Raw genomic sequence first — 19,479 nt, 5'->3', positions numbered from 1 at the left:
ACAGTTAAATATATTATTACAGTTAAATATGTTATTACAGTTGTATATATTATAATAATTGTGTATATAATTGTGTTAAAATTGTGTATATGAGTGTGTAGTGGTAATAGAGACCCGAGTATGACTCGAATCCCGTCGGGTTTCACTGATGAGGGGCAGGTCTTTGACGATGAGTATGCCTATGAGGAAGGCGATGAAGAGTATGACGAAAACAGGATAGAAATCGATGATAACGATTTCTGGGCCACCACCAATCTCTAATTGATTTAATCTAACTTTTATCATTACACACTTAATTATCAATTTATTGAAAAATAATTAATAAAATAGGGTTTAAAAAATAAAATGCCAAAATTGATCGGGTTAGGAGAAATAAATTTTCTCACCCCGAATTATTGCTGCAGTAACCACTTATTTACCAAATTTTAATTAGTAAATAATAAATAAATGTCAATAGGTTGCAAAATGTGTAAATAATGGGGTGTGTAGATTAATGAATCATTTCAAATTAGAAAAAGTTTAAAAATGAGTAAACTGATATTATATCTGTTAACAATTAGTTTAATTAGCGGTAAAGTGCATAACTGTGGAGAATGGTCTGATTGGATGGACTTTGAGACTTTAACTGAAGAAATGACAACCAACTATCAAGTCACCCTCAACGATAATCAATCTCACAATATCTGCCACACCTTTTCACTCGAACCTTACATCAAACGTTTGTAACACACACCTTACACACTAACACTACTATCCACTATACTATTAATTATACTATTAGCTATATTAACTATACTATTAACTATACTATTAATTATACTATTAGCTATATTAACTGAGTAATATTGTTAGATGAGGAGGAGAAGGGTTTTAAAATGAGTGTGGTGAAGACAGCGGGATTGGCGAGTTGTTTGGGGCTAACGTTTGCAATTGGCGCTATAATAGTTTACTCTAAAACGTATTAAAATACTTAAAATATTATCTTAGTAGCGGTAAAGAAATGCAGTTAGAATGATAAACTGATGACTTGGCAGTGAATTATCTGGAATCGGAGCAGAGCTGAGACTGCCCATCAGTTTTCGGAAGCGCCTTCCCAGTAAAATAATAATTCGTATGAAGCAACGCGCCAAATGTTAATGTAGCCTAAATTAAACATAATTTATATTGTTTATCATTATCTATGAAAAAATTAGGAATTTGTGTAAAAAAATGCAAAAGTTGATATAAAACTGAGAGAGGAAAATATCCTCCACATTGCTGCAGTAACCACTTTTGAGTAAAAAATAATTGTAAATAATAAATAAAATACCAATAGGTTGCAAATTAGTAAATAATGGGGATGCGTAACGGAGTAACTGAGGAACTAGTAAACAAGGGACAAAAAGAGTCCCATTGGGGTGGGTAACTGTAGGTACATAACTGGTGCCGTTGGACCTGACACCGTAACGTACCTGAGCAATGAGTATGAGAAAGGCGAAAGATTTTCTGAGGGGTGAGGAGAATCCAGTAGCGGCATGATTCGTAGTGTAATAATCCTCAATGTAAGACCCGAAATATCTCCTACTGTTGTTTAAATAACTGAATCTCGCAGGCACACTTTTCCTCAATATACCCGAAAAATACACCGAACTCCTACCAACATTACACAACATCATTAAAATAATTATTAATATTGGAATAATAATTAATAATGTTGGAATAATAATTAATAATATTGGAATAATATTGTGTTATGGAGTATAAAAATTGTGAAACCCGATAACACAGACAAATAATAAAACCAGTGAATCATTAGTTTAATTAAATAAAAATTTTAAAATATTAACAAATTATAATTTTATTGCCAGTTATTTCATTAACTAGAATATTCCATCTTTTCATTCTACCCCTGATTCTACCATATTATATACCATATTTATACATGTTATATACTATTAATTGTATTATTTTCATGTGTATAGTAGTGGTTACTGGTATGAATATGCACAATGCCGTAAATGTCTAATGCTCTTAAAATTGATGATTTCTCATCACTTCTGAAGATAATCAACAGAATAACAATTTACTACAATATTTTACATAAAATTATCAGTGATTTGGAGCGGACTGAGGAGGATTTGAAGCGGATTGAGAGGATTTGGACAGGTTTGAGAGGATTTGGAGGGGATTGAGAAGGATTTGGGTCAGTTTGGGGAGCCAACCAGGGACCAAAATTTCCCCAAATTAAGACCAATTTCGGCCCTAACCACTGGTAGACTATTATAAACTCTTGAATACTTTATTTATACCCAATTAATCAGAAAGTAACCCGATTTAAACTGTAATTAAGGTTAAATATGAAGATTGGAGGGATCAAGGTTGCGGATACTTGGATCACAAATAGGCGATCTTATTGAATAATTTACCTTCGGCTACAGTGGTAAAATAATTAGCTTAGCGATACTAAAAGTTACCAAAGGGGTGGGGGTGACTACATGTAAAATTGCCTAAATCAGGAAAAAATAAAGTGAATTGTTGTTAATATTATTTTATAAATTATTTGTATTGTGTTATTGTGTTAGCAGCGTTTGTATGAGTAATTGTGTGGGTTATTTTGGGGTATGTTTTTGGGGCGCGTATTTGGGGTATTATAAATAATATAGATGAAGCGTTGAGATTTGATTTCAGTAATCGCAAATGATTCCCACGAGTTAATTTGATATCGCAATGTGCCCAAATTCCCAGGAACCGTCACGACTCACGGCCACCTCCGTGATGTCTTACAAGGCAGTCACTGCCAGCAAGCCGAAACAGCTCCCTGACGCACCCAGGAAAGGCACGGCCTTCAGAGCCAACAAAAAACCTGATAAAAACACACATGACTGGCATATCACACACGAAACACTCAATCTCACACATAAACTCAATCTCTCCCATTACAATCCCTCCCACTCCAATTCCAACAATTCCAACACTAATTCTAACAATTCCAACAGTACTAACAGTGCTAACAGTGCTAACAGTAACAATTCCGGCTCTGATGGTACAACTGCTAGTGGTAATACTCCTGGAGTTAGTGTGAATGGCGTGGTGGGTTCAGGTTTGGTGAATAACATTGATGAGTTGGTTGACACGGTCAACAGTCTCAACGGAAACATGAATAACTCCCTCAACTCCGTCCACAGTCTGGACAAAAACATGAACAACGACAATTTTGACAAGGCCGAACATGATTTCTCACCCTTTTCTCCATTCCTAAATCAATCCAATCATTCCAATTCCCTTAATTCTCTCAATTCCGTCAATACCAATCACAGTAATTCCCTAACTACCAACAATTCTGTAAACTTGAATCATGCGGTTGGAACGGTGGACAGGGAGCATGCGGTATTGACGGAGGACGAGTTGGCAACGTTTAGAACATCATTTTGCACGAAGCATCATCAGAATAAATGCCCGAACAGTGACTCGTGTGAGAAGAGTCACTGTTTAACATGGCAGCGTAGGAACCCTTACGAGATAAGTTACTGCCCTCACCTGTGTCCGAATATCCAGTTTGTGAAAAAGTCGCGGAAAATGGTACTTTACAGGCGCTGTACCCGGGGCAAGAACTGTAACTTCGCACACTCGAAGGAGGAGGAGCTTTATCACCCACTCGTCTACAAGACTAAACAGTGCTCGTCATACCCCAAGTGCTCCAGGTACTTCTGCCCATTCATACACGAACCCTCCGAACTCAGAGACGTCTCCAGATTCAAACACATGAGCACCTCAAACGCCATCAACGCTCTACACAATTCTAACACTGCCGAGAGAATCAACAATTCTAGCACTATGGACAGAGTAAATGTTGATAGAGTAAATGTTGATAGAGTAAATGTTGATAGACTAAATGTGGACAGAGTAAATGTGGACAGAGTAAATGTGGATAGAGTTAGTGTGGACAGAGTAAATAGTGTGAAGGAGGAGGAAAAAGTGTTGGATCCTGTGGACAAGGAGAAGGAGGAGTTGGTGGAGACGTCATTTGAGTTTGACTGTTTGGATACGATGAACGGGCCAGACACTTTCAGGGATAGTTTCACCACCGGTAACTCATTCGATTCTAACAATACAAATACTAATGCCAACACTGTTGACACTGTCAACAGTAATAGTGTGAGTAGTGGCACGACTAATACTACAAACTCAGTTGAAGGCTCTGTTACCACATCTAAACCTCCCAAAACCACTTGGGACAAACAAGGTAATTCTCTTTCCTATCATACCCTTTACTATACCCCAAGAGGGAGCTATTTTACTATACCCCCAGAGGGAGCTATCTTATTATATACCCCTAAGGGGAGCTATCTAACTATACCTAAGAATGTTATATACCCCTAGAGGGAGCTACTTAATTAATACCCCGAGAGGGAGCTATCTTAAATATATACTTAGTATTATATACCCCCAGAGGGAGCTATTTCTAATACTATTAACTATATACCCCTAAGGGGAGCTATCTAACTATACCTAAGAATGTTATATACCCCTAGAGGGAGCTACTTAATTAATACCCCGAGAGGGAGCTATCTTAACTATATACTTAGAATTATATACCCCGAGAGGGAGCTACTTAACTATATACTTAGAATTATATACCCCGAGAGGGAGCTAACTTACTATACTATAACTATAATACCCCTAGAGGGAGCTAACTTACTATACTATAACTATAATACCCCTAGAGGGAGCTACTTTATTATATAACTATATACCCCGAGAGGGAGCTAATAATATACCCCTAGAGGGAGCTAATTAACTATATAACTATATACCCCTAGAGGGAGCTACTTTATTATATAACTATAATACCCCTAGAGGGAGCTACCTTACTACCCTTAACTATAATACCCCTAGAGGGAGCTAATTAACTATATAACTATAATACCCCTAGAGGGAGCTACTTAACCATATACTTAGTTGACAAATGTGTAGATGACGAGAATGGTATGTGGTATGACTTACCGAATTTAACGATGAATGCGTATGATGACTCGTTAAAACCGCTTTATGAGCCTTTTAATAGTTATTCCTATTCCTCGATTAATCCTTATAACACTACCTACACCAGTCCTTCCACCGCGGTTAACACCTTCAATCCGCACACCATTTCCAATGTCATCACTGTTAACCCTGTGAACTCTGTTAACACTATGGGCACAGTACCCCCGGTCGTAGGATACGCCTATGAAAACTACCACGATGAACAATATTACACTAATTATCCTAACCTGGCCTCTACAGTCACTACTAAGAAGAAAAAAAGTAGTAAAAATGTGGACAGCGGGACTGAAACTGTGGAGCCTGATACCTCCGAACCCAAGCCCACCAAACCCCTAGAAAACTCTTACATCAACTATTACAATAACTACCCCTACGATTATTACAATAAAACATTCACACAGGAATATAAACCCTATCCAGAAGATTACAAACCATATACCGAGGAGTACAAGGGGTACCCAGAAGAGTATAAACAATATACCGAGGAGTATAAAGAGTACACAGGAGACTATAAAGGATATACAGAAGAGTATAAAGAATACCAACTCAAGGAATTCCCAGACTACAAACAGTATACCGAAGATTATAAACAGTATACCGAGGACTACAAATATACAGAGGACTACAAGGGATATACGGAGGAGTACAAGAGATATGTGGATGAGTATGGGTTTGTGGAGAGCATGGGATTTGTGGAGGATGACTACAAGGGTTACTACAACTACGACTACGAGGCTTATAACCAAATTGACGACGATCCAACTTATACCAATAACTACAATTACTATGACTTTGGGAGTGACTACGTGCAGTATAACACGCAGGAGCTGGATGAACAGTTCAATAACCTCACAGTCAAGAAGGAAGACGACTACTCACTCAACGACATGCTCACCAAATTCATCAACGAAATAGGCGAAAAATGATCTCACCCTTGCACTTATCTCAGTTTACACAAGCTTCTTCACCAAGTAGTAACATGCGTTAAGAGTATTTAAACAATTATTTTACGATTTAAGAGGATTATTTACGGAGTTACGAGGGGTTATTTAAGGGATTAAGAGGATTATTTAAGGAGTTTTTCAGAGTCAAAAGTACTATTTAACGAATTATTTAAGGGATTAGGAGTAGTATTTAAGGGATTAGGAGTAGTATTTAAAGAGTTATTTAAGGGATTAGGAGTAGTATTTAAGGGATTAAGAGTACTATTTAAAGAGTTATTTAAGGTATTAGGAGGATTTAGTGGGAGTTAGTGATGGGAGAATGGGTATGTGTGAGAATATATTTTACCCTTTGGGACCAAGAAATGCCAATTTTATCGTATAATATACATGTTCTCAATCCTACACTTTATTCATTATTTCACCCATTTTACTTCATTTTACACTTTTACCCTATTTTACTCCATTTTACACTTACATTAATTTATTTCATTTTACATAATTTTACATTATTTTTACATTATTATTACCATTTTGTAGTGTCAGCTGGGTGATAAATTTATTGCGTAAAATTTGAAATGTAAAATATTTTGATGAGTTCAAGGTATAAAAGAAATTATGAAAACTGCTGGGGGCCGGAAAAAATTAAAAATGTGTTGGAGGAGAGGGTGGCGGAGCTTAAAAGTGACAAGCCTAAAAGTAAGTCCAGAATTAAACTTTTAAGGGCGAAAATTTCAAAATTAAACAAGGCCTTGGAGGGGAAAACAACCGCTGGAGGACAAATCTCACCAAAACAACAGAATATCGCCAAAAATAAAAATTTAACTAAATCCTCGAAATTAACTAAAATTAAAAAATTACGCAGGAAAAGAATAAGGAAAATATGCTTTAAATGTAAGATTAACGGAAATATAATTTTTAGGCCGGAAAAGGGGACATTTACTGGAAGATTGTAAGGAAAATGACACAAAGCCAATCTGCTTCAAATGCGGCTCCGATAATCACACACTCAAAAATTGTACACTTCCAAACCAAGTAAAAATTATTTATTCATCTAATTAAATATTTATATAATAATAATTGATATGTTTAGGAGTTACCGTATGCGAGTTGTTTTGTGTGTGGTGAGAGGGGTCATTTATCATCGCAATGTCCGGAGAATCCCAAGGGTATATTTCCTAAAGGCTCCGGGTGTCATTTCTGCGGCTCAGTCCGCCATAAAAAAGCCAACTGCCCTGAATACACAAAATCCCACCAATCTTCCAATAATTAAATTTTATTAATTTTTCACAGTCATTTTTATTTATTTTTATATAATTTTTTATAATTTTTTTTATTTTATAATTTTTTTATATTTTAAAAAATTTTGGGAATTGTGTAAAACAATTTCTGGTGATGTTGTAGTGTGTAAAAAAATAAACTAATTAAGTGAATAAAATAAATAAATTAAGTGAATAAAATAAATAAATTAAGTGAATAAAATAAATAATTTGCGATGACGAAAAGGTTGAAAATTGTGTTGGAAATTTGGGGATGAGTTTGGGGAAATCAGTTTTACGAAATTTGCCAGTTTCCGTAAGCCTCTCACCACACCAATCACCTTCAGTTCATCATTCTCATCTTCTTCACCATCTACACAATTTACCTCGAAGTACTCCACTACTTAATTAATTTATTTATTGAAAAAATAGTGTAAATTTTGTAAAAATAGTGTAAATATTTGTAAAATAGTATAAATATTGTGTAAATTTTGTGAAAATAGTGTGAATATTGTGGAGAATTGTGTAGTTTGTATGTTTGCCGACGTTTGAGATCGAAGTTGGACTTGGAAATTATAGTATCAAATACACTAAAGACGCCATCACGCATCTTCTCTACTGTAAACATTTACTTGGATTAATAATTGATCAGTTCATGTTTTGGGATTATTACTACTCTGGTCATTTATTATGACTTGTATTACCGAACCCGGCTTCATTACAGGTATTTTCGTTACTATTTACTCATTCCCTACGGGGGATATATACTTTGTTATATATACTAATAGTGTATAGATGAATGGAAATTGGATCCGAATAATATATATGATTGTATTGAACGTAAACAAAACGGTACCACCCCATTATTTACCAATTTGCAACCTATTGACATTTATTTACAATTTACAATTAAAATTTGGTAAATAAGTGGTTACTGCAGCAAGATTGTCTGGGTGAGAAAATTTTCATTTGCTAACCCGATCAATTTTGCATTTTATTTTTAAAATCAATTATTTTTAATTATTTTTTGGTAAATTATGATAAAATTGATAAAATAATTGTAGGCGAGTTGAGATATTGTAGGAATGAGAACTGTTATAAGCCAGATCGCGCTCACTACTGCCGGTAATTAGCATAATAATAATTTTTTAGACCGTTAGGTCGTAATGTTCTTAAAATGGATCATTACTGCCCCTGGGTACTGCGTTACGGTGCTTGCTCCAAACTAAAACTCTCCCTGGGCAACCGTTCCTTATTTACTACTCAGTTATTTACTACTCAGTTCCTTATTTACTACTCAGTTATTCTTTACTCAGTTATCCCCAGAGTTAATTATTAAGTGTTTTAAGTTATACAATGATTGTGTAGGTATCGAATGGTATAGGATTTTATAATTATAAGTACTTTTTTTTGACGTTGTTTTATTCGGACTTGATTAGCATTTTCATGTTCAAGAACATTACCAAAGCTTTCTATCGGAGCTATTACGATCCCAACTCCAAATTCTACCAACTCTTCTATCTCTCACTCATCTCCATTCTTATTCTCATTATCTCACTGTTAGTTACGGTGCTTGCTAACGCTTACACAGTACTATAGCTTTCACTCATCTAACTTCTTAACTCATTTACCAACCCCTTAACTCATTTATGCTGCATTTAACTTCTCATTACTAATCCCTTAACTTCTCATTTACTAACCCCTTGACTTCTCATTTATTCATTTATGCTGCAGTTTAGTAATAATATTCTATAGGATAATAATACCCTTTACATTATTTCACTTGTTGTAAGTTTTGAATATTTATGTGTTGTCAGTTTGATAATAACGAATAAAACTACGATTGAGTGTTTCTCGTGGAATAGCACTCCGAAACACAGTTACAATCTCGGACTCTTTCATAACATACAAGCCGTCCTCGTAACCTACACTCTAGTTATATTTTGCTGCTAATAGTATTTTATCTATTTTAGTATCAATTTATAATTAGGGCACGAATATATTATTGTGGTTATTGCCCGTTGGTAAACCACCGGGTGACGGCATACACTTTCAAACCAATCTCACACCTCCATAACACATCACAGTGTTACAAGTGTTTAAATAGTATTAAGTTGTTGATTCACAATGGTCCGTAAGCATAGGAATGATGAACCGTGTGATAAGAATATCATTAGTGTTACTAGTGAGAATGTCGACGAGGAGGAGTTTGAACACAATTATGTCCACCAAATTTATAAAAACATCGCCACTCACTTTTCACACACCAGGTATTCCGTTACGGGGCTTGCATCCACCTAGTTATCTATTACTTAGTTATTTTTCCACAGATAGCCACCCCGATGGGACTCTTTTTGTCCCTCTGAAACTATTTACTCAGTTACTTATTACTTACTTATGTAGTTTCTACAGATAGCCACTCCTATGGGACTCTTTTTGTCCCTCTGTTACTAGTTCCTCAGTTACTTATTTACCCATCCCCACTATTTACTAATTTTGCAACCGTTTTGGTATTTATTTTACTTTTTACAATTATTTTTTGGTAAATAAGTAGTTACTGCAGCAATAATGTAACTATTTTCCTCGGTAAACAACCATATTCCATATATTTACAATTCGCTAATTGGTTAAAAATGTAGATATGGATGTTGGGGTAATGTAGTGAAGGTAATTGAGAGTGTCCGACCATCGAGTGTGATTTTGGATGTCGGCTGTGGTAATGGAAAGTATTTAAGTACCAGGACTGACTGTTACTTTATTGGCGTTGACATTTGTTCCGAATTACTCCATCTCGCACGGGAAAAACATGTCAACAGTAACTTCTCACTTGTCATTTCCAACGCCCTGAAATTACCCTTTAAAGATAACTTCGCCAATCTCACACTCGCAATCGCAATCATACATCACCTGTCCACCACTCAGCGGAGGTAACATCCACTTCTATCCATATTTACCCACCATTTCTATCCCTAGAAAGTTACTAAATTATCATAGGATTTGGTAGAATATTATGAGGATTTGTTGGATAAAATAATTTAGGCTTGAGGTAATACGGGAATTAATACGTTGCACACGCACCGGTGGGATTATCCTAATATACCTCTGGTATTTCTCACTATTACCTAATTATACACTTAGTTAATGGTGTAACAATGTGTTAGGTCGTTTGAGCAGGATGCGAGTTACGTTGGGTATAGGGAGTTTAGGTCACAGGACGTGCTGGTGCCTTGGAACTTGCAGCAAAAGTACTCTCCCACTAAGGACCTGCACTTTAAACGCTACTATCACCTGTTTAACAGAGATGAAGTTGATCACATCTGCCAACACTTTGATAAACTCGTAAACTCCACAGTTTACACAGACTGCAATAACTACGTCATCCAAATGCTTAAAATATAATTCAATACATAATACGTAATTTGGAAATAAACATTTTTATCAGGTTGCAAATAGAATTCTCTATTGTTTGATAAGTTATCATTTGATAAGTTATTGTTTGATAAGTTGTTATTTGATAAATTATTTGATAAGATGTTTGAGATCATCTTGGAGGTTTTTCTTGTGTTTTCGCAGGTAGTTGACTTGGTTGATAAATTTATTCTTCTCCTGCAGCTGCTTTGATCTTTTATCTTTTCCAGCTTTTTTCATCTTTTTAATCATTTTACGGTTTTTAGTTTGAAGTTTGAGTTTATTTTCCTGTGCTCTGTGCTCAATTTGCCTCATTATCCTGCCCATTTGCTCGTCACTCTTCATCATCTCCGCATAGAAATCCGTCGGCCTATTAAACGCAATTCCCATTCTCTACAACATAAATTAGTAGTTACACACGTAATTCTATGATTAATTGTGGATTCGGTAAATTAGTGGATTTGGTAAATTAGTGGATTTGGTAAATATATGGAATAGGATTATTTGGTGAGGAAAATTCTATCTACATTGCTGCTGTAACCACTTATTTACCAAATTTTAATTGTAAATGGTAAAATAAATACCAAAAGGTTGCAAATTAAGTGAATAACTGGGGTAAAATGTGTAGAGAGTACTTTGAATTTGTTGAGTCCGATTTTGACAAATTCCATGGCCAGTTCACTGCTAAATAATTATTACCGCTGATGATAGTGTGAATAGTGTTAGGGATACAATTGTGTGTTTAGGAGTGTGAGATTTTCTTTGGCTTGAGGTGTCGAATTGCCAATAACAGTCAACGTTTCTATCCAATTAACCTTTAAATCGCCCCTAGGCTTTAACTCCATCTCCCGTATCTTCTCCTCTATCTCTAAAAATTTTCTCACTTTATTAAACTAATTTACTAATTTTATTAAATTAATTAATTTTATTTTATTAATTTTATTTTACGTTTGGTGAGATAAATTTCCTTTTTGGTGTAGGAGTTTATTTCATCGTCCTCAACACATTCCTCCTCATCTGCAACATATTATCAGACTTCTATAGTTAAGCAATCCACTAACTAAATATTCCACTGATTAGCTAGGGGTGGGAGATACCTACAAATTTTTCGCCGGGTTTTAGTAAATAGCCTAATTTTTTTATTTTAAACACCATCTCAAATAAAAAATAATATTAATTATTTTAACACAAAAATTTATAATCTGTTACCCAGAAAACTAATTTCCCAAAATTCCACATAACAACTTTTATAACAATAATTTCTATCAAATTATTATAATTATTATAAATTTAGTAAAATTTCTATAAATTTAGTAAAATTAGTAAAATTAGTATAAATATTATAAATTTGGTGTAAAAGTGTTGAGATGATATTGCGAAAGAGAGTGAAGCGGGGGACTCGTTTGGATAATGTGGACTTGGAGCCGAGGCTGAAAAAGCCGATTTTATTCCTATTATCCTCCTCACATAACCAAGATTCCAAACAACTTTTAAAGGATTTATATCAAATTTTTAAAGAATTCTCAACCTTCAGACAAAATCACAAATCCAATCAAACCACAAGCACAAGTACGTAACACTTTTACATTAGTATTTCATAGTTAGTACAGTTTACTATTGCTACAATAGTATCTAAGGGTCTTAGACTAGGGTCACAGTGATCCCACTATGCACTGTCCAGGCCACTTCAAGCACACTGTAGCACTGTGTACACAGTTAATTACGAGTTAATTATAATTTTCTGGTGTTAAGAGAGGTTAAATTTGTTGGTTTATGTGGAAATTTTGGGGTTTTAAAATTTTCGAATTTTTTCGATTCTGGCCCGGACCCAAAAGTGACATTTGGGTTCCTGAAAAATGAAAAATTTTCGACTATTCCGGAAATTAAATTAATTAATCCCAAATCGTTCCTATTGATGTTTTAGTCATCAAACTACTTAAAATTAGTTCTAAAAGTTGTTAATTAGTGTTTAATTTGAGGTAACAGTAGGTACCTGGGCACTGTACCATGGTACTTTTAACCACTATTATCCATCTGTTAGAGCGAAATTTTCTACTAATTACCCTGAAAATAGATAATTCTGGTTGAAATTATTAGTAAATTATTAGGAAATTCGTCCTTTAAAATCACTTTGTAACCCAAAAAATCCTAGAACCTCACCTTAAACTTACAAAATAAATATAAAATTCCCTATTTATAACCCTAATACTACTAAAATAATCCTATCTAAACATCTACAATACTATATTTACTACTTACTATTTACTATAGCCATGTGCTTGACTCCCGGACAACCCACCCCTGGGAACCCCAATAACCCCAACTACACACTTAATTATAATGATTAACATTGTGTTAGACAAATTAGCGTCTGATTCTTCCGTGAACGTGTTGATAAACGGCAGAAATCACAGGGAGTGTGAATTGATATGTGGTAAATTGGGCTTTGGTTTATATGTCGTTGCAAGTTCTAACAAGAAAAGACCAATCAGCATCGGCTTCGGACGTATGTACAACAGGAAAATTCTCGACCTGTGCCAACTCAAAGTATTACAATACAAACCCACACAACATTTCAACCAACGTACCCACATTTTTATCTATCTCTTTAGATAATTTTCGTATTTTAAACCCTCAAAGGAATCCAATTAGTCATAGTTAACCCTAATTACATTTAGTTAACTCCTAATTACATTTAGTTAACTCCTAATTACATTTAGTTAACCAGTAATTACATATGGTTAACGTGTTAATGTGTAGTGGATGTGGAATTGAATTCGAGGCCTTTGATAGTGGTCCAGGGTTCAGGATTTGGACAGCAAAAGGGACACCTAACAACCGTTCGTAATATTCTTTTAGACATCTTCAAAGGACCAACACACACCAAAATCTCACTCGACAACATCAAACATCTCATCACCATCACCCTCATCGATCAATCCAACTCTTCTAACACTGTGGACACTACTAACACTATGGACAATGAGGAAAGCGTAGAAGTGGAGAGGCGAAAAGTGTATAAAAACGGCCCGAAAGTGTTATTCCGAAGATACTTAATTACACTCCTAAAGCCCAAGAAACTTGAACACAATCACTCAAACACAAGTATTCACACATATTACACAATTATCAACTATACTAATACTATCTTACTGTATACTTAATTATATACCCCTAGAGGGAGCTATCTTACTATATATCTAGAATACCTAGAATTATATACCCCTAAAGGGAGCTAATTTAATATACTCTTAACTATACTACTACTATACTATTTAGTTATATAGTTAATAATACTACTGGGAACTGTGTGAGGAGGCTCGAGGACCAGTCAATGGAGTAGACTGGTCCGAGAGCGAAATTTTTTTTTCTTGCTGCTCTTTTTTCCTTGCAACCTTCAATTCTGCTGCTACTCCATTTCCCCCAATCTACCCCTTAATTACCCCTAATTAAGTATATAATTACCACTAAATAGCTATATAATTACCCTTAATTAAGTATATAATTACTACTAAATAGCTATATAATTACCCCTAATTAAGTATATAATTACCCTTAATTAAGTATACAATTACTACTAAAATAGTATAATATAGTTGTAGTGTTGCCTAGAGTGAGTTTGAGTGAGATTGGACCTTCGATTGACTTTGAGTTGGAGGAGGTGTTGGAGTCTGATCCGTCTGTGCTAAAATCCGCAACGCTATTGCCGAGGGGTCCGAAAAAATTAATTGCGGGCGTGGCCGGGGTAAAAAAATTAAAAAAGAGCAAAAACGTAAAAACCACAACCCTGGGAACCACAGAAGGCAAAGTCTACATCAACCAACAACCACTCAACCAACTACATACACATCACCACTAATCTTCACACAATTTTTTCCACATTATTATTATTAATATTATATTATTATTATTATTAATATTATTAATATTAATTTTATATTATTGTAATTTAATTGTAAATGAGGGGTTTGGCGTGATTTATGGAGTTGTTAGTGTACTGGGAGAAACAGGACCCTAAAACCAAGTTATGCGCTCTACACTGCCTCAACTCCACTCTACAAGTTTCTCCACTCCGTTAACATTATTAACTTAATTATAATAATTATTACGATGATATTATTGGGGTGGAGAGGATTAATGGTTGTTTTAGGGTCCTGTGGTGACTGCCGATGAATTGTGTGAAATTTCTACTATTCTAGACTCTAAAGAGAATATGCTACTTAATTTTAATGGTACTCCGTTACGGAGCTTGCACTCTCCCAGTTATTTTTCCACATATACCCACCCCGAACACTTAGTTACTTACTTATATACTATAATACCATAATAATACTATAATACTATAATGGTATAATAGTATAATAGTGTGAATAATTGGTATAATAGGTGAGAGTGGGTATAATGGAAAGGTTTTGGGCTATGGTAACGTGTCGGAGTTAGGCGACTTCAATTTACCAGTAACTAAACCCAACAATTATCTACTTTGCAACCTCTTTACTTTATTTTACTATTTATTAATTAAATTTGGTAAATAAGTAGTTACTGCAGCAATTATTGAGTTAGTTTTCCACTCCTGATAGTAGTGTGGAGGATATTTTCCACTAATGGTAATGTGTAGGTATTACAAAGTGCGTTGAGTATTCGTAATATATCATGTGAGCATTTCTCACTGAGTCAACTAAGCCTTGGCATGTTCCAACAGTATTTTTTACAATTTTAACTCATCTCAGCAATGACTCAATCGGTTTCATCTGCAATATCCAAGAACACTGGTTCTCCATACGCAAATTACACGGCGAATGGTATCTTTTACCCAGCTTTATCTACTAACCCCATTTATTACCATTTTGCAACCTTTTGGTATTTTATTTATTTTTTACAATTAAAATTTGGTAAATGAGTGGTTGAAGCAGCAGATTAGATAGTAATTTTCCTCTCCAATTCGTAGCCCGATCAACTTTTGCATTTATTTCCAAAATCGTGAAATTTACAATTATTTTTCAATAATTATGATGAATAATAATTAGTAGTGTTAATGTGTGTTTCAGGTGTATATTGGACAGTTTGAGGGATGGTCCTGTGTTGGTGGAGTATGGCTGGTTGCATGACTATATTAAGGAAATTTTAGAGACTTCGCGTGGTGTTGTGTTTTTGGTAATTCCGAACAACGGAAAGTTCCCGGAACCTGACCCTTTTACCTTTAGTAACCTCCAGCCACACCAGTTCTTCTTTAAATTATCCGAACTCTCACACGAGAATAAATCGTTTTTATATAAAAATGGGAACCATAAAATTTCCTGGCCCACCACTGGCGGGATCAGATTAGATCAATCAAACACACAAGAAGATGCTGATGTAATGCGTTACGGAGCTTGCTACCGCTCATCCAGCTTATTTATTTATTACTTTGCTCACACACATTACCCATCCCCACTATTTAGTCATTCCTCACTACTTAGTTATCTTCCTCCTCATTACTTAGTTATCCCCTTCGGGGTCCTTAGTTATGTGTTTAGTATAGTTATGCTTAGTGGACTTTGGTTTGGTTAACTTGTGTGTAGGAGTATAACGGCTCCGACGCTATAAGAATAGCAATTAAACTAATCACCAATGAAAGATTAACCAAGTCATTCTCACCAAACCATTCCATTAACGTATTTTTTACCTCCTACTTATCACTTAGTTACATTACCCCATTATTTACTAATTTGCAACCGTTTTGGTATTTTATTTATTATTTACAATTATTTTTTGGTAAATGTGTTGTTGAAGCAGCAGAAATTACGGGAGTGGAAAATTTATTTCTCCTAACCCGATCAACTTTCGTATTTTATTTATTTAACACAAATTTATTAATTAAAATTTATAAATTATTGTTAGAAGTTGTTTGAGTGGTTGGAGACGAAATGTGACTTGAAGGAACATGACTTTTACTTTCTAATCCAAACCGCTCCATATCGTAAATTCATCAAATACACCAACGGATCCATCGAACTTCTAACCAACTCCAATGTAAATTATATAACTGTAGATAACCTTAGACAACCTTAGATAATCTTATACAACAGTAGATAGCACTATAAACAGTAGATAACAGTAGTGAATGTGATATTGTAGTCTCCGCGAGAAGTAACGAATGAAACGTTTAATAAATTGGATTTCACTTCCAATGACATGCTAATGCTAAGAATTAACTAATTCTTATATACTTATATTACTAGCTCCCCTTGGCAGTCCCCCACCTCACTACTATCCGGGCCAATTCACGCTTGACATTGCCATTCATAGTAGATTTGGTGGTCTCACTGTACTATCCCAACTTACTGTAGTATTAATATTGTAATAAACTATGGTATAGTAATATAGTTAATTAGCTCCCCTTGGCAGTCCCCCGCCTCACTACTATCCGGGCCAGTTCTCGCTTGACTTTGGAGTTCACCCTAGATATGTATATTCCACTCCACTATCCCAACTACTTTACTACTACTAAACTACTGTGTACAGTATGTTACAAAATTAGTATTAGGATGACTGAATGCATTGTATGAATTGTTGGAAATTGGCTTTCCCTTGAGGTAATCTTGAGTTTAGTCTGAGTTTCGAGTCTTCAGAGAGTTTAATCCCTGATTTCTCTGCAAACTCCAATAAATCCTCAACCGTAACACTTGACTTATCCCTTGATATGTTCTCAAACACGTCCCTCAATATCAACTCCACAGGACTCGACTTTATTAACCCATTCACTCCATCCACAAACGTCATAAAATCTATTCCAGCCACATTATTCACATTGTTTACAGTGTTTACATTGTTTACAGAGTTTACTGTGTTATAGTTGGCTATGTTGTGTAGGTGTGTGAGGGTGAACTGAAGTTCCTGTGTTGAGTACTGGAGATTATATAAATTTTTGAAGAGTTTGGATAAATCCTCAGCGGTGATGAGATTCCCCGGCGTCAATGACTTGAAAATATACATCAACTCCGAGTTCCTCAACGGCCTCAAACACTCCATTCCCAAATTTAAATCGTATTTTACATATAAAATTACATCAATATTTTAACAATACGTAATTAAATTATATATATAAAATTAAAAAAAAAATAATCATGTCTGGTACACAAATAAATTAAATAAATTATAATAAAATAAAATTAAATAAAATTATTAAAAATGTACAGAAGATTAATTCCAATTTAATAATAATAATTTATTAATAATAATTTGTTGATAATAATTTGAATTTGATATTGAAAAAATTGATAAAAAATTTATTGACTTCTGACCCGTTGTATGAAGATGTAAAGTGTGGGAATGACGCGGGGTTCTGCGAGGTACCAGACGACACCTGGGACAACTTCAATGATGCAAAAGAGTCCAATGAGGAAGCTCTTTACGATTTTCGTCTCCTTGGGCTCTAAAACTTCTTCTATGAGGCCTCTGTTCACCTGAACGTTGCATAGTCTGCAGTAGACAACTGATACGCAGCAGCCCCTGAGGGCTGAGAAAAACGCCGTGATGAAAACGCCACTGCTAAACTTCAGAAAATTCACACTCAGCGGACGGTGCGGGAACGAAATCTCCACAAACATCATCACTATCATCATGAACTCCACCGCCACAAGCACAAACAACATCGACAACGGACCATTCAAACTTCTCAACACTCTTCCACAACTGCTTATCCTGTTCCCAGTGTCAGTGTTCTCAGTAGTGTTATCATTGTTCTCAGTAGTGACAGTAGTTTCCGTAGTGTTCCCAGTGTTCCCAATGTTCCCAATGTTAACAGTGTGAATAGTGTTAGGAGTGTTATTAGTGTGTATGAGGGTGGAGACTGGTTGTCTGTTGAAAACTTTGTTGGTGAGGTGTGGGATGAACTTGCCGAAAACTTCGAAAAAATCACTAATCATCAGGAGTAACAGTGACAGCCAAATCGGGTTAAACGGCTCACCGTCCATCACATACGACACTAAACCATTGTTAAACTGTTTATCCAATTTTACACAAAAATATTAATAAATTTCATGATTTTGGAAATAAATACGAAAGTTGATCGGGTTACGAGAAATAAATTTTCTCACCCAGTCATTTCTGCTGCTTCAACCACTTATTTGGGAAAAAATAATTGTAAATAATAAATAAAATACAAAAAGGCTGCAAATTAGTAATTAGTGGGGATGGGTAAATAGGTAACTAGTATAGATATGAGTTAGTAGGACCCCGTAGGGAAAAGAGTCCCATCGGGGTGGCTATCTGTAGATATAACTAAGTGAAGAATAACTAAACTCTGTGAGTACAAGCTCCGTAACGCACCTGCTAAAAACTTGAAGATTGTATGCAGTAGTTCGACTAGCACTAATAGAATAACGTAGGGATACTGTTCCAACAGTATATTCAACGCTTTGACGACGAAGTTTGCTTGTGTTACATTGAATTTCATCCACTTTCTATGTTCCTTGTGTAAATTAGTGTAGCAAAGCACTGCCCAGCTGACCAGCAGTGTTAGAATCAGCACAATAATTAACTTGTAGCAAAGTATTGCAATTGCCTGTGATCTGACTGCGTTGATCTTCCCGGGGCTAAGACTGTGAGTGCCATTCCCACATGTATCCATAAACAGTGGTTTGTTTGAGAAATCTAAAAACGGCGTGATGCAGTGCACTAAAAAAGCGCCAAGGCTGTTCCCGACCAGGAGAAACAGCACTTTGTTCACGGCGTTCCCCGAGACGAACAAGTCGTTAACGGAGGCAATTGTGATCATTTTAATGAATCCAATGGTCAGACAGGTGCCTGACATTACCAACAGATAAAATATCCTCAAGCTTATTTTAGAGCTTACGCTGTCTGTGAGA

At 35.3% G+C, this 19,479-nt stretch overlaps 13 protein-coding genes across 13 annotated transcripts; 9 read left to right on the top strand and 4 right to left on the bottom strand.

Annotated features, from left to right (window-relative positions):
- Window positions 1-3: 3 nt before the first annotated feature.
- TpMuguga_01g02315 (uncharacterized protein) lies at window positions 4-287 on the top strand. Its single transcript, XM_061305210.1, has one exon. It carries the CDS (start codon window positions 121-123, stop codon window positions 259-261), a length of 141 nt encoding a protein of 46 aa, XP_061161970.1. The 5' UTR covers window positions 4-120; the 3' UTR covers window positions 262-287.
- Window positions 288-458: 171 nt separating this feature from the next.
- On the top strand, window positions 459-1,208 carry TpMuguga_01g00574 (putative integral membrane protein). The gene is made up of 3 exons (XM_061305024.1): window positions 459-718; window positions 853-958; window positions 988-1,208. The coding sequence occupies exons 1-3, from the start codon at window positions 526-528 to the stop codon at window positions 1,013-1,015; spliced, it is 327 nt and encodes a 108-aa protein (XP_061161599.1). The 5' UTR covers window positions 459-525; the 3' UTR covers window positions 1,016-1,208.
- On the bottom strand, window positions 969-1,801 carry TpMuguga_01g00573 (putative integral membrane protein). The gene is made up of 2 exons (XM_061305023.1): window positions 1,452-1,801; window positions 969-1,143 (listed from the first exon to the last, which is right to left on the bottom strand). The coding sequence occupies exons 1-2, from the start codon at window positions 1,653-1,655 to the stop codon at window positions 1,039-1,041; spliced, it is 309 nt and encodes a 102-aa protein (XP_061161598.1). The 5' UTR covers window positions 1,656-1,801; the 3' UTR covers window positions 969-1,038.
- On the top strand, window positions 1,795-2,538 carry TpMuguga_01g02580 (uncharacterized protein). The gene is made up of 2 exons (XM_061305246.1): window positions 1,795-2,251; window positions 2,330-2,538. The coding sequence occupies exon 1, from the start codon at window positions 1,998-2,000 to the stop codon at window positions 2,169-2,171; it is 174 nt and encodes a 57-aa protein (XP_061161969.1). The 5' UTR covers window positions 1,795-1,997; the 3' UTR covers window positions 2,172-2,251; window positions 2,330-2,538.
- A 49-nt stretch (window positions 2,539-2,587) lies between these two features.
- TpMuguga_01g02555 (uncharacterized protein) lies at window positions 2,588-6,363 on the top strand. Its single transcript, XM_760998.2, has 2 exons — window positions 2,588-4,222; window positions 4,954-6,363. The coding sequence occupies exons 1-2, from the start codon at window positions 2,707-2,709 to the stop codon at window positions 5,946-5,948; spliced, it is 2,511 nt and encodes an 836-aa protein (XP_766091.2). The 5' UTR covers window positions 2,588-2,706; the 3' UTR covers window positions 5,949-6,363.
- A 73-nt stretch (window positions 6,364-6,436) lies between these two features.
- ZCCHC9 (Zinc knuckle family protein) lies at window positions 6,437-7,253 on the top strand. Its single transcript, XM_061305022.1, has 3 exons — window positions 6,437-6,857; window positions 6,886-6,998; window positions 7,057-7,253. The coding sequence occupies exons 1-3, from the start codon at window positions 6,557-6,559 to the stop codon at window positions 7,234-7,236; spliced, it is 594 nt and encodes a 197-aa protein (XP_061161597.1). The 5' UTR covers window positions 6,437-6,556; the 3' UTR covers window positions 7,237-7,253.
- Window positions 7,254-7,429: 176 nt separating this feature from the next.
- Window positions 7,430-9,299, top strand: Zdhhc15 (DHHC palmitoyltransferase family protein; the record flags this gene model as incomplete). Its single annotated transcript, XM_061305021.1, has 11 exons — window positions 7,430-7,538; window positions 7,570-7,614; window positions 7,752-7,842; window positions 7,875-7,946; window positions 8,018-8,074; window positions 8,287-8,347; window positions 8,375-8,420; window positions 8,591-8,781; window positions 8,978-9,010; window positions 9,040-9,142; window positions 9,213-9,299. Exons 1-11 carry the CDS (start codon window positions 7,497-7,499, stop codon window positions 9,297-9,299), a joined length of 828 nt encoding a protein of 275 aa, XP_061161596.1. The 5' UTR covers window positions 7,430-7,496.
- A 50-nt stretch (window positions 9,300-9,349) lies between these two features.
- On the top strand, window positions 9,350-11,076 carry trm9 (Methyltransferase domain protein; the record flags this gene model as incomplete). The annotated part of the gene is made up of 4 exons (XM_760994.2): window positions 9,350-9,492; window positions 9,862-10,149; window positions 10,262-10,327; window positions 10,384-11,076. 4 exons carry the CDS (start codon window positions 9,350-9,352, stop codon window positions 10,619-10,621), a joined length of 735 nt encoding a protein of 244 aa, XP_766087.1. The 3' UTR covers window positions 10,622-11,076.
- TpMuguga_01g00567 (Eukaryotic rRNA processing protein EBP2 family protein) lies at window positions 10,641-11,858 on the bottom strand. The gene is made up of 5 exons (XM_760993.2): window positions 11,728-11,858; window positions 11,579-11,647; window positions 11,363-11,513; window positions 11,266-11,314; window positions 10,641-11,023 (listed from the first exon to the last, which is right to left on the bottom strand). The coding sequence occupies exons 1-5, from the start codon at window positions 11,783-11,785 to the stop codon at window positions 10,742-10,744; spliced, it is 609 nt and encodes a 202-aa protein (XP_766086.1). The 5' UTR covers window positions 11,786-11,858; the 3' UTR covers window positions 10,641-10,741.
- Window positions 11,859-11,997: 139 nt separating this feature from the next.
- TpMuguga_01g00566 (Brix domain protein) lies at window positions 11,998-14,489 on the top strand (the record flags this gene model as incomplete). Its single annotated transcript, XM_760992.1, has 4 exons — window positions 11,998-12,199; window positions 12,990-13,214; window positions 13,391-13,735; window positions 14,233-14,489. 4 exons carry the CDS (start codon window positions 11,998-12,000, stop codon window positions 14,487-14,489), a joined length of 1,029 nt encoding a protein of 342 aa, XP_766085.1.
- Window positions 14,490-14,597: 108 nt separating this feature from the next.
- Window positions 14,598-16,828, top strand: TpMuguga_01g00565 (Josephin family protein; the record flags this gene model as incomplete). The annotated part of the gene is made up of 9 exons (XM_061305020.1): window positions 14,598-14,691; window positions 14,781-14,862; window positions 15,017-15,087; window positions 15,249-15,331; window positions 15,361-15,432; window positions 15,679-15,985; window positions 16,192-16,284; window positions 16,511-16,642; window positions 16,748-16,828. The coding sequence occupies exons 1-9, from the start codon at window positions 14,611-14,613 to the stop codon at window positions 16,826-16,828; spliced, it is 1,002 nt and encodes a 333-aa protein (XP_061161595.1). The 5' UTR covers window positions 14,598-14,610.
- A 219-nt stretch (window positions 16,829-17,047) lies between these two features.
- Window positions 17,048-17,821, bottom strand: TpMuguga_01g00564 (uncharacterized protein). The gene has a single exon (XM_760990.2). It carries the CDS (start codon window positions 17,639-17,641, stop codon window positions 17,153-17,155), a length of 489 nt encoding a protein of 162 aa, XP_766083.1. The 5' UTR covers window positions 17,642-17,821; the 3' UTR covers window positions 17,048-17,152.
- On the bottom strand, window positions 17,792-19,424 carry TpMuguga_01g00563 (putative integral membrane protein; the record flags this gene model as incomplete). Its single annotated transcript, XM_760989.2, has 2 exons — window positions 17,792-18,596; window positions 18,941-19,424. 2 exons carry the CDS (start codon window positions 19,422-19,424, stop codon window positions 17,899-17,901), a joined length of 1,182 nt encoding a protein of 393 aa, XP_766082.1. The 3' UTR covers window positions 17,792-17,898.
- Between the last annotated feature and the right edge of the window lie 55 nt (window positions 19,425-19,479).

This window comes from Theileria parva, chromosome 1 (assembly GCF_000165365.1).
Source record: "Theileria parva strain Muguga chromosome 1, complete sequence, whole genome shotgun sequence".
Taxonomy (NCBI): Eukaryota; Apicomplexa; class Aconoidasida; order Piroplasmida; family Theileriidae; genus Theileria; species Theileria parva.
The sequence above is the reverse complement of the archived record's forward strand: the minus strand, read 5'-3'. Positions and strand labels throughout refer to the sequence as shown.

What these genes read in the sequence shown, in the direction of transcription:
- TpMuguga_01g00567 (XM_760993.2), bottom strand. Translation starts at nt 11,785, where the DNA reads ATGGTGTTTAAAATAAAAAAATTAGGCTATTTACTAAAACCCGGCGAA. An exon ending in ACACTCCTAAACACACAATT is followed by an intron (nt 11,315 to 11,362) that starts GTATCCCTAACA and finishes ATAATTATTTAG; the next exon opens with CAGTGAACTGGCCATGGAAT. An exon ending in TCGGACTCAACAAATTCAAA is followed by an intron (nt 11,024 to 11,265) that starts GTACTCTCTACA and finishes TTTATGTTGTAG; the next exon opens with AGAATGGGAATTGCGTTTAA.
- TpMuguga_01g02580 (XM_061305246.1), top strand. Translation starts at nt 1,998, where the DNA reads ATGTCTAATGCTCTTAAAATTGATGATTTCTCATCACTTCTGAAGATA.
- ZCCHC9 (XM_061305022.1), top strand. Translation starts at nt 6,557, where the DNA reads ATGAGTTCAAGGTATAAAAGAAATTATGAAAACTGCTGGGGGCCGGAA. An exon ending in AAGGAAAATATGCTTTAAAT is followed by an intron (nt 6,858 to 6,885) that starts GTAAGATTAACG and finishes TATAATTTTTAG; the next exon opens with GCCGGAAAAGGGGACATTTA. An exon ending in ATTGTACACTTCCAAACCAA is followed by an intron (nt 6,999 to 7,056) that starts GTAAAAATTATT and finishes TGATATGTTTAG; the next exon opens with GAGTTACCGTATGCGAGTTG.
- TpMuguga_01g00564 (XM_760990.2), bottom strand. Translation starts at nt 17,641, where the DNA reads ATGGAGTGTTTGAGGCCGTTGAGGAACTCGGAGTTGATGTATATTTTC.
- TpMuguga_01g00573 (XM_061305023.1), bottom strand. Translation starts at nt 1,655, where the DNA reads ATGATGTTGTGTAATGTTGGTAGGAGTTCGGTGTATTTTTCGGGTATA. An exon ending in TTCTCATACTCATTGCTCAG is followed by an intron (nt 1,144 to 1,451) that starts GTACGTTACGGT and finishes TGTTTAATTTAG; the next exon opens with GCTACATTAACATTTGGCGC.
- TpMuguga_01g00574 (XM_061305024.1), top strand. Translation starts at nt 526, where the DNA reads ATGAGTAAACTGATATTATATCTGTTAACAATTAGTTTAATTAGCGGT. An exon ending in ACTCGAACCTTACATCAAAC is followed by an intron (nt 719 to 852) that starts GTTTGTAACACA and finishes TAATATTGTTAG; the next exon opens with ATGAGGAGGAGAAGGGTTTT. An exon ending in ATAATAGTTTACTCTAAAAC is followed by an intron (nt 959 to 987) that starts GTATTAAAATAC and finishes ATATTATCTTAG; the next exon opens with TAGCGGTAAAGAAATGCAGT.
- TpMuguga_01g02315 (XM_061305210.1), top strand. Translation starts at nt 121, where the DNA reads ATGACTCGAATCCCGTCGGGTTTCACTGATGAGGGGCAGGTCTTTGAC.
- TpMuguga_01g02555 (XM_760998.2), top strand. Translation starts at nt 2,707, where the DNA reads ATGTGCCCAAATTCCCAGGAACCGTCACGACTCACGGCCACCTCCGTG. An exon ending in AACCACTTGGGACAAACAAG is followed by an intron (nt 4,223 to 4,953) that starts GTAATTCTCTTT and finishes ACAAATGTGTAG; the next exon opens with ATGACGAGAATGGTATGTGG.